Raw genomic sequence first — 12,221 nt, forward strand, 5'->3', positions numbered from 1 at the left:
GGTTTCCTTAAAGTCCCAGTTAAAATCCCACCTTCTAAAAGAAATCCTTCCTGATACGCCTTAATTCTGGTGCCTCTTTCCATTGATTACCTTTAATTCATCCTATATATGGTCTGTTCACATGTTGTTTCCTCTATTATATTGTGAGCTCCTCAAGGGCAAGGACTGTTTTTTACATTTTTTTTGTATCCCCGTAACTTGACATAGTGCCTGGCACATAGTAAACAATTAATGAATGTTTATTGACTGCCTGATTGATTCATTAAATAAGTTATGATCATGCTATGGCCCTAGACAAATGTCAACAATGGCACTGATTGAGTTTGGTAAAAAGCATTCAGCAAAGAAGGGTATACCATCTCACATCCTATTCTGAAATGACAAACTCTGATCCAAACTCGTAGTCCCATGAGTAGTGCCCTTTGAAGATGCGTACATGATGAGAATGCCTCAAAAAATCTCAAAAATGACTGAAAAGAATAAGTTAAAAAAGAATCTATAAAGACTGTCCTAGTACTGAAATGAATATTGAACTGTGACAAACTGAAAGATTATATGAAATCATTTGTTCATGTAGATAACGAGTCAAAGAATGTCTGATCAAACAAATACTTTATTCCAAATAACAGGAAGAAATTTATCTGTTAATGAAACCAAAGGTTGGGAATGAGGAGAATAAGAACAATTCTGTAGGTACTGACCCAAAGTAACTCAAAGAAACCGAAAGGAAATATGGACCTAGAGACAAAATCTTTTCACCTAGAAAAGGAATGTAGCAAAGAAGAGAAAGTCAAAATAAACAAAATCACTTTCAGAAGTAAACTAGAAGAACAGATATTTATTCCTTCTCTTAAAATTGAAGAAGAAATGACCAGAGAGAGGCCATATACAAAGACCAATGAACAGATGTGTAAAAAGCTTTCATAGTCTTGGTCAAATGCTGCTTATAGGCACTAGTGTTGAGGTGCTAGCATAAGCAAGTATTTTGTCCTGCATACAGATGGCAGTCAAAGGTATTTGGCCTTGTATCAAGGGAATTGTAACCATATAAAACCTGTGGAATTTGCCGGAGGAGTGCTGAATGAGCGTCAGAACTGTTACTCCATTTCCAAATTAGAGTTCTTCACACTGGAATGGAAAATTCAAAAACTTTGTATTTAATAAAGTTCCAAACTTGGGCTAACAACTATCCATCTCCACTATAGGACCATTTTTGAATTACTGAACAACCAGATTCAAGGTGAATTCAAAATGGCACCAGTCTTCAAGGGGAGTCCCTGGCCAAAGGTTTTTTCTAGACTTGCTAGCAACGGAGAAGGAGGATATACTGCTGAAACCTTCAGGGAAACAATAGATTTTGGACCCTCTCTAACCCAGAGCTAGTATGAAGCTGAGAGTGCATACTCCTGTTGTGCATTCTCTCTCTGTGAATTTATTTCTCCATACCTATCTTTTCACCTGATTTTAGGTGTGTATTGGAGATGGCTATGACTTTATGAACTTTAGAAGATCATGAAAATAAGCTACCATGATATTCCAAGAGTAGATTCTTGGGCTGATTTTAGAGACCATTCATTCCAACATTACATTAATGTCATCTCCCTTTCCCTTTCCTTTCCCTGTCCCTCTCCTTCTCTCTTCCCCTCTCCTATTTCTTTGGGATCCAGCCCAGTGGCAGTTAATATTTTGATTCTTCCAGTGACCGTACTGCATTTGGATGTGAACTTCGGCAAATTCAAATATAGAAAGTAAGTTGCCCGAGACAAGTCTCTCAAGGGACTCCTGTGAAAGAAGATGAATGTATCATCAGGTATTGACGAGAATTACTTTTAGTTTTGTTCTTTCTATATCTTTGAAGTAAAAGCCAATTAATGCTATATATTCAAATGAGACTGGGGCTTTAATAGTGGGTTGTTAATGTGGTGTGTGTGTGTGTGTGGGGGGGACTGGAACATCAGAATTTAGGCTTGACTAAGAGCGTTATATGATGACAGTTCAAGAGGGTCAGGGTAATCCACAGGATCCTGAGTGGGTAATGTAGTTGGCAAAGCTGGGGGAATGTGAGGACAATGTGATTGCTACAAACAGATAGGAGTGACTCTTGCTTAGACTTCATGGAGTAGGGTGTGAAGTCAGTGCCATCCTTCCTACTGGAATTGCACACATGTACTAGGAAAGCCATATATTGATCTCACTGAGACATTTTTTCTAGTCTCAGTGAAGCTAAGGTAACTCATCAGTATGCTTCAAAAACATTCATGATATGGGTCCAGTTGAAGATGGTATAGTACTGATCTAGACCTCTTAATGTCAGTGAAATCTAATCTTTCTGGTTATTCAGTCATTCAAAAAGGCTCCTATTCACCACATAGTCAGCAGACTAGAACTATTTACAGAATGCCTGGGCATGCATAATATCTCAGTAAGGCACTTGCTTCTAGTACCCATCATCAGGCCTTTCAACCAGGTTCCTAACCTCTTCTATGTGAAGCATTGCATTCATCTCCACTGTAACATATTGATTTGTTTTCTGGAGTCTCTTGAAGGACATTCCTCAAACACCCACCATGACTATATGTCTCAGCTGAAAGAGAAGCTAAAGAAATCTTACTACCAAACTACAACTTCATCCCAGAGTAACCCTGGACATAATAAATAATGGTAATATTCAAAGATGATTCACTTCATTCAATTATAATGAGTTATTTGGACTCCCAGATGAGCATATTGAAAATGATGAACATTCCTCTCTAAGCCAACTAGACAGCCTATCAGTCACACAAAGTCTATCTGACCCACAGAGTAGTTCATTAACAAATATTTTAATGAAACAGACCCTATGTTCTGTATCTCAAGAACTAAGGACACTATTGAGGGCCTGAACTCTTGACAGGCTCAAGTCTATAAAGGCAGGGCTATAGTTCTGATGAGGATTGTGATCAGCTAGAATCATAAGGTAGCATTGGTATAGGGGCACTTGCTAACCAGTGACCAGATTAGCTTACAACATCTCAGAAGAAACCAGGGAAACAGTGTCATGTAGCTATGTAATGGCCACTTTGTGACTGCATGTGATCATTGATGCATGTGTGAATTGCTGCATACTCCTGGCAGGTAGGTGGTGCAGAGTCAGGAAGACCTAAGTTCAAATCCCGCCTTAGATATTTACTGGCTATGTGATCCTGGGCAAGTCATTTAACCCCATTTGCCTCCATTTCCTCGTTTGTAAAATGAGCTGGAGAAGAAAATGGGAAATCACTCTAGTATCTTTGCCAAGAAAACTCCAAATAGGATCGTGAAGAACTGGACATGACTGAACAACAACAATCTGTTTTATTTTTCTTTCTGTTGCATGCTGATTTGTATTGTCATTGAAGATGGGACTCCTCTCACCCTTACTCTGTAGATGGGCCTGACAGTTCATTGCAGAGTCACAGACTTCAGATATTGGTTTGTAAAAGAAGCTTCAAACTTTTTTTTTCAATTTAATATTTTATTTTTTCCCAATTACATATGAAAACTATTTCCACCATTCATTTTAAAAACTGAGTTCCAAATTCTATCCCTCCTTCCTCAACCCCTCATTGAGAAGGCAAGTCAATTTGATTATACTTATGTAATCATGCAAAACATATTTCCGTATTAGCTGTGTTAGAAAAGAAAACATAAACCAAAATAAAAAAATAAGAAAAAGAAAGTAAAAAAATTATTTTTCGATCTGTATTCAGATTCCATCAATTCTTTCTTTGGGGATGGATAGCATTTTTCATGATACGTCCTTCAGAGTTGTCTTGGATCATCATATTGCTTAGAATAGCTAAGTCATTCACAGTCGATCATATTACAATATTGCTGTTGCTTTTAAAAATGTTCTCCTGGTTCTACTCACTTCACTTTGCATCAATTCAGTTAGTCTCTTCATGTTTTTCTGGGATCATCTCACTCATCATTTCTTATATCACAATAGTATTCCATCACAATTATATGCCACAAATTTTTCAGCCACTCTCCAATTGATGGGCATCCCCTTAATTTCCAATTCTTTGCCACTAGAAAAGAGCTGCTATAAACATTTGGGCATAGTCCCAGTTTGCTCTACATAATGGTTGAATCAGTTCACAATTCCAACAACAGTGCTGTGTTTCAATTTTCCCATATCCCCTCCAACATATGTTATTCTCTTTTTTGTCCTATTAGCCAATCTAATAGGTATGAGGTAGTACCTCAGTATTGTTTCAATTTGCATTTCTCCAGTCAATAGTGATTTAGAGAATTTTTTTCATAAGGCTATATGCAGCTTTGATTACTTCATTCAAAAACAGACCTCATATTTTTTGATCTTTCATGGCCTGAGACCAATTCATATTTTTCTTGGAGATTTTGGATGTAGAAATTTTGACTTTGTTGTCTTCTTTTGAGTGTGTGTTTTGATCTTCCTTGTCACCATAGTAATGTTCTATGGTCAGAATTTTTGTTTCCTGTTGTTTGATCATTTTTCCAGCATATTTCTTGACTTTTAACTCTTTGCTAAAGTGGGACTCTGCTTCCAGGAGTTTTGTGCAACTGTTTTCAGAGATACTTCTACAGACCTGTAAGTTTTCAGTTTTTTCAAGGTGGTATGATCTAAGGAGAGGTGTGTTTATTACTCTCCTGGTCTGTGCTCTGATCTGTGAGTGATCAGAAGTACTCTTCTGTCCTGAAACTATGAGAAAGTCCCTGCTCTACTGTAGCTGCAAGGTGTAATGTGCTAGTGCTCCTCCTCTCCATGAGACAACCATCCAAGACTGCAACCTGGTGCAGAGTATGGGCAAATCAACAGAGTGCTGCGCCCAGTGCCAGCACACAGACACCTTTAATCTCCTTCTAGCCAGTTGTTTGATATCCTTACCATCTGTGGACTGAGAGATCCAGAAGCAGCTGTTGCAGATGCAAATTGATTCACTCTCAAGTTCTGCTCCTTGTTTGCTGGGGCCTGGTCTGTGTTGGTATGACCTGCACAGGATTATGCTCCACTCTCACCCTAGTGTGACAGACCTTTCCTGCCAAATTTTTAAGTTGTCTTTGGCTGGAAAATTATTTCACCTTGTCCTTTTTTGAGTTCCACCACTCCAGGATTTGTTTCAAAGGTCTTTGTAGGGGTTTGAGGGAGATCTCAGGTGAGTCCCTGTATTTCTCAACCATCTTGGATCCACCCCCACTTCAAACATTTTTGATGCTGTTTCAGGGTGAGTTTCATAATCCTGACATCTACCAGATAGTTTCTTTCTGTCTTTCCTTAAGAAGTCAGTCAATCTCAAGCAGATTTTTTCATTGTCAGTGAATCAATTTTTAAGATAAATGTGCATATTTTTCAAAGCATATTTCAATAAAGAAAAGATCCATTAATACCACAACAAAAGATCCATTAGTGCAACCCCCTTATCCTATCAAAAAAGGGCAATACTGAATGTAAAAATATTTTATGTAGTTTACAGAATTGGAGGACACATTACCAACATGTCCTTTGGAATGTGAATGAGTAGGAAGTGTTAAGGAATATCATGAATTCACTGTATTTCCATTTAGGTAAGCATTCACATGGTGGTCAGAAGAAGTAGTATAAAGGTATTCTCAAGGTATCCCTGAAGAACTTTAGTGTTGACTGTGAGACATGTGAAAGACTGACCCAGGACCACTCAACATGCTGTGCCCGCATCAGAGAAGCAGATTCATAGAAGTGCAAAGGAAACATGAGTTGTGCAAATCTAGAGTCACCTCCACCCTAAATGTTCTCATGGACTACTATGATAGTGCCTTCTGAACTCATATTGAACTGAGCATCCACAGCTAAACACACTGCATCCTGATGCCAACATTGTGATATCATTGGTCTTTGAAAATGAAGGATAAACACCAACATTCAGGTACCAAAGGCTCTGAATGCAAATAATTTCCCAAGAAACTAAGAACATGAGTCCTTACGAAATTATTTGGACTGTTGTCTTTGGCTCTCAGATTGCAGTTGGGATCCTGGGGAACTCTTTCCTAATTTATCTCTTCACCATCATGATACTCACTGGACAAAGAATGAGGGCTGTAAATATGATTCTTATCCAGTTGGCCTGGGCCAACTTTTTAATGATTGTCTCCAAGAGCTTCCCCCACACACTCACAGCTATGAATGTAAAGAATTTAATGAATGATCTTGGCTGTAAAATTTTATTCTATTTTAACAGGGTATCTCGTGGTCTTTCCTTAAGCATGACCTGCCTCTTGAGTAGCTTTCAGGCCATCACCATCAGTCCCAGAAGCTCCAAGTGGGCAGAACTTAAAGACAGAGCCCCAAAGTACCTCATCTCCACCTGTTTCCTCTGCTGGATCTTCCATCTGCTGTTAAATATCCTTGTGCTTGAGAAAATTGAAGGACCAAAGATGTCTAGAAACATCTCAAACATTCTGCCTTATGGATACTGTTCTACTTCAGCAGCCACCACAGTTAGTGCTTCACTATTCATAGCTATGGTCTCCTTCCCTGATGCTGTGTGTGTGGGACTGATGGTCTTTACCAGCGGTTATATGTTGCTGCTTCTGTACAAGCACCACAAGCAAGTCCAGCATGTCTGCATGACCAAACTTTCCTCCAGAGCCTCCCCTGAAACTAGAGCCACCCAGTCTATCCTGCTCCTGGTGAGCACCTTTGTGTCCTTTTACACACTCAATTCCATCTTGGCAGCTTATATACATTTGAGAAAGCCACAAGGTGGTTTCGTGCACAGCTCTACCTTCCTGGCTGTCTGTTTCCCAACTTTTAGCCCATTTGTGCTTATCAGCACTGACTCCCAAGTTCTAAGGTATTGCTCTGCTCTCTGGGGAAGGAATAACCTCAATCCCTAGTGCTTCGTAGAGAGCCTTGCCTCCATCACCAATTAATAAACTCCAGACTGGTTGAGTGACTGATGGGCAACCCCAATTTTATTAGGTTCCAGTTACAGTTTTTCCTCTGGATTAATCCATCACAGCTTCACTTTGCAGATATCATCCCAAGAATTCATTTCCTGGAGTGATAAATGGAAGTATACAGAGATCTTTACAAATGATACCTGTGATTGAACTCTGGAGTTTGGTTCTTAGATTTATTGTTCTGCATGACAATGCCAATATCACAGAAGATAAGAACTGTCAGGAGTCTAGTCCTATATAGTCCTGAGAAATTCTTTCCATAATGTACCTAAAAAAATCAGCCAATCTCTGCTTGAAGGCTTCCAGGGATAGGGATCTTACTTTTTCCTCTAATAATGCATTCTACTTTGGGATAGATATAAATGTGATGAATGCATTTGTCTTTCTTTTGTCTTTTCTTAGTTTTAGCTCAGCTCTCTCTTGCTTTCTCACTCTAACAAGTGCCTAGTTCTTCTAAATACTTCTCTGAGGCTAACAAAAAGCTTAATCTCTTTCTGTATGAAAACTTTCTTCAAGAATTTTAGAACTTGCTTGTTTCCCTAAGCCTTCTGTTGCCTAGGATAAACTTCCTGCATTCCTGCAGTTGATTCTAAAGTGGGATTTAGTCCAGTTTCCATTCTGTCTTGGTAAATTGGCTTAATCACAATACAGGTATTTATAACTATCACTGATCCTGGAGTGAGTAAGAACTGAATTCAAATGTTGCCTGAGATACTTGCTAACTATCTGAATCTGGACAAGTAACCTAAACACAGTCTATCTCAGTTTCCTTAGCTGTAAAATGTGAACAATAATAGCACCCATCTCATAGTGTTTTTGTAAAGGATAAAATGAGGTCATATTTGTAAAACAACTTACAAATCCTAAAATAATACATAAATGCTAAATAATATTGTTATTGTCTAATTTGGTCCATCATTTGAGAATGTAGTAGCTGACCCCCAACATCTGAGGGTGCTATGGAGATAAATCAACAGTTTATTTTTCTCTTTCAATGTATCTGTAAAAATAAACTCCCTAACATACACAGGATGACCTGCTATCGCAGGCCTAAAAGGAAAGGAAACTTTTTTTGGGGAGGGGGTCAACAGTCACTTAAAGCAAGCACATGCATCATCTACTTAGTTCAGGGGAAAACGTCAACACTCTGAACTTCAGAGAAAATACAAAGAAATCATAATCAACAGACAGTGCTCCCAGCTGCCTCACTTAAGGAATACATACATCATACATCAACAGACAGATCCAACTGTCTGACCATTACATACAGTGACCAGAGAGAGAAGTACCAACATCTGAATTTCCAAAACTGGGGGGGGTGGGGGTGGCTCCTTACTGGTTCCCCAGAGTCTCCTCTGGCCAAACAAACACTTCAGATCAGTAAGCCCCAAAGTAAAACCTCACCTCAGAGTACTTTTGCATTTTTCAGAGTCAGAGGGCATCATAACCCTTGAGAACCAGTGCCTCATTAAGGAAAGGCATGGGTCTTCCTACAAATCTTCCCTGGCCCATTAATAGGTGGGGAAGATCTTCTTTAATCACATTATTCAATCAGAGGCACTTGATTTTACTAAAACACAAACAGGAAAATATCCTACTTTAGCTGCCATTATACTATCAAAGTAACTGGTGGGTGGCATCCCATACATGTGCTCCTATATGGGTGTACCAGATTCTCTCACTTGGTTGGGGATAGGTTGGTGTCTTTACCAGTCAAATAACTCAGATCATTTGCCTATAATTCCTTGCTACTCTTACTTATTCTTATAAATTGGGGCTCATTGAATCTCTACCCCTATCATTATTTTAGAAAAGTATTTAATCACTATTATCATTTGCATAATGATCTTAGTTTCAAACCACATAAATAAGTTTCAACATCATATAAATTAGTTTCAAACCATATGAATAATAATAATAATGTCAAGTTTTTTCAGTCAATAAACATTTATTAAGTACCTACTATGTGCCAGGCACTATGCTAAGTACTGGGGATACAAAAAGGGGCAAAGACAGGAGCTCATAATCTAACAATATGATTCAATCTCACTTCAAGTCCTTAACCAGGAAAAAAATGGCCATATAGGTTGGTAGCCATGTCCTAATCACCACTTGTTTCAAGCTCTGGGCCAGTGGTCAGAAAGAATAATTCTTTGTTCATAAACATCCAGAAGGAGCAATATAGGAACACTCTAAAAGTCTCTCTTAAGAACTTTGGAATTGATTGTATGACATGGGAGACACAGGACCACTCAGTATGGTGTGCCCACAGCAGAGAAGGTGCTGTGCTCTTTGAGCAAAGTAGAATTGAAGTAGCTCAAAAGAAATGTGAAGATGTGCAAATTTATTTATTTTTCTTATTGCTTGAATTGTCTTTTGATCTACTCCCTTGATATTTTCAAAATTTTTAAATTAATTTTTAAAATTTGTTTTCAGTGTTCTACAATCACTTCCATATATCTTAGATTTTTCCCCCTTCCTTCCCCTCCTTCCCCACTACCTCCGCACTCTCTCCCTGAGATGGCATACAACTTTATATAGGTTCTACACAAGATGTGCAGATTTAAAGAATCCACCCCAAATATTCACATGGATTATTTATGCTTGATGTGTGTTAGAGCATTCTGAGCTTGTACTGGTCTGATCAGCCACAGTCGAATGCATTGTAACTTGACTCTAAATAGTGATTAATTTTGGTCCTCTTCAAGAATGGAGGACAACAACCAATCCTAGTAAATGAAAAGATAGATATATGCAGTTAGCTCAAAGCTACTTTGAAGAGCATTGTAGAAGTTTGGAGTCTCCCTTTGGTTATTACTGCATAGCAAACAGGACAACAGGATACTTATTCCAATGATTCAGGCCTTACTCCTTGCCAAGGAATGAATTTTCACTATGGGAAGTTGGAGCTATTACTGCAGGATACTAGTGGAACTGGACAGATTTGAGTTAATACCTACAGTCCAACAAAACAAGCAAGGACTATTTTAAGTAAAGAAGTTATGAAAAAGATCTCAAATAGTTTCCATTACATTTGACCTTAAGGCCATAGATTTGGGACAGAACTGTGATTGTCTGTTGGGCATCGAGTCAGCTTTCAAGCTCTGACAAACTCTTGAGGCCTCAAAGTACTTCCTTATTCATTACTTTTAACATGCTTTTACTTGCTTTGATCTTCATGATCTGATTTTTAACTTTCCTGGGGACTACTTTTACCTGGGGGCACATGAATATGTTTGTATTAAGTAGATGATTCATTTGAACTCTGCCTTTGTGAGTAATCTTTTGCAAGAGACATTGAACCTAGTGATAGAGAGATCAGGATCCTGGCAAGTCCTTCCATGAGGCTGAGCAGCAAGTTGTATGGATGACCTGTGAGAAAGCTTTGAGGAACTGGGCAAATACAATTTTTTAAATGTAGATTCTTGGGTGACAGCATAGAATTTGGCTGAGGGGTTGGGCTCTGGAGAGAACTCAACTGATTATCTAAGGCCTTTCCACCTCTGAGGGCAGGATCAGTCATGTTTTTTTTTTTTTTTCCTGGTGTTTCTAACACTTCTTTGTGGGGCAGCTTAACACATATTAGATATCAGGCACACTCTACTAAGTTAAATAACCAGATTAATGCTCTCATAAGACCTCCAGAGAGTTGAGTTTGGGTTCATCATAAATATTGACATAGAAGTCATGATGTCATGTTGTGGTAGGTATAGGGTCATGTGATCCCCTTAACCAAAGATGATGTAGCCATTTCTGACCAATAGATCTTTCATTCCTGTCAGAAGGTTCACCTGTGAAGCATCAGATAGTATCGTCCACAACTCTTGTTGACCTTTCTCTGGTTGGAAAATTGATTATACTGGTCTTCTTCTTACATCTAAGGGCAAGAGCTTTGTTTCAGTCATCATTACCTTAGATTATTAGGTTACTGGGTCAATTAGCTCTGTTGCTGTTACAGCCATGAGCAAGACCCTTATAGAATACAATCTTCCTCATTAAGAGTTCTCTTGTATTATTGCTTCTGTTGAGGGTAATGATTTTACCACAAAGAAAGTTCATGAATCTTCCCCAAGAGGTTTTGTCAAATAACGAATTTTTATTCCAGTAGCTAGATTCTGTTGGCATACCAAACATTAGTCTACCCTGTATGTATAATATGAACCTAATTTATTTTACTGATCGATATCTGTGTATCTATCACAACTTTGCCCGAAACTATATTTACAGCCTTCCACCCTTTCCCACACTAAAATGGAGCACATCTCTCTTGTTCCTTAGACATGATAATCCATTCCTATCCCTGTTTTTTTGTATTTGTTCTCTCTACCTGAAATGAACAACCTCGCACCCTCTTACCATCCTCAGTCTTTTTAAAAATTTTATTTTTTAAATATAAAATTTATTTTTCAGTTCTCAACATTTACTTCCACAAGAATTTGAATTAAAAATTTTCTACCCATCTCTCTCTACCCCTCACCTTCCTCTAATCTGTCCTCCCTTCTATTACCCACATTTCTTTCATCCTCCTTCCCCTCTCTTTTCCTGTAGGACAAAATAGATTGCTATATTCCATTGCCTATATATCTTAATTTCCAGTTGCAAAATAAAACAATATTTAATATTCATTATTAAAGCTTTGAGTTCCATATTTTCTCCCTCAGTCCCCACCCACCCTCATTGAGAAAACAAGTAATTCAATAAAGGTCATACATGTGTAACAATGCAAAGCACTTCCATAATAGTTATGTTGTAAAAGATTAACCACATTTCCCTCTGTCCTATCCTGCCCTCCATTTATTCCATTCTCTCCCTTGATCTGTCCTCCCACAATAGTGTTTGCTTCTTTCCACAATTTGCTGTCCCTTCTATTACCTTCCCTGTCCTATCCCCTTTCCCTTTGCCTTCCTGCAGGATAAAATAAATTTCCATACCCAATCAAGTGTCTACTATTCACTCCTTAAGACAGATCCCATGAGAGTAAGGCTCACTTATTTCCTTTCATTTCCCCCCTCTTCTCCTCCATTGTAAAAGCTTTCTTCCCTCTCTTACATGATGATTTGTTACATTCTACCTCTTCCTTTCTCTTACTCCTAGTACATTCTATTCAACAGTAAATTTTAGTTTTTTAGATATTCTCCCTTCATATTCAGCTCATCCTGTGCTCTCTGTCTATGTGTATGTGTACACATATGTACATACATATATGTATATGTATACACATTTGTATACACACATACACATACATATACATACCTACACATGTATAATGTACACATATATAC

General features: G+C 38.3%; 1 protein-coding gene across 1 annotated transcript; it reads left to right on the forward strand.

Annotated features, from left to right (window-relative positions):
* The first annotated feature begins 1,752 nt into the window (after positions 1-1,752).
* LOC140508369 (vomeronasal type-1 receptor 4-like) lies at positions 1,753-11,543 on the forward strand. The gene has a single exon (XM_072616217.1). It carries the CDS (start codon positions 5,920-5,922, stop codon positions 6,871-6,873), a length of 954 nt encoding a protein of 317 aa, XP_072472318.1. The 5' UTR covers positions 1,753-5,919; the 3' UTR covers positions 6,874-11,543.
* Positions 11,544-12,221: the final 678 nt, after the last annotated feature.

The sequence above is a fragment of the Notamacropus eugenii genome, chromosome 5, assembly GCF_028372415.1.
Source record: "Notamacropus eugenii isolate mMacEug1 chromosome 5, mMacEug1.pri_v2, whole genome shotgun sequence".
Taxonomy (NCBI): Eukaryota; Metazoa; Chordata; class Mammalia; order Diprotodontia; family Macropodidae; genus Notamacropus; species Notamacropus eugenii.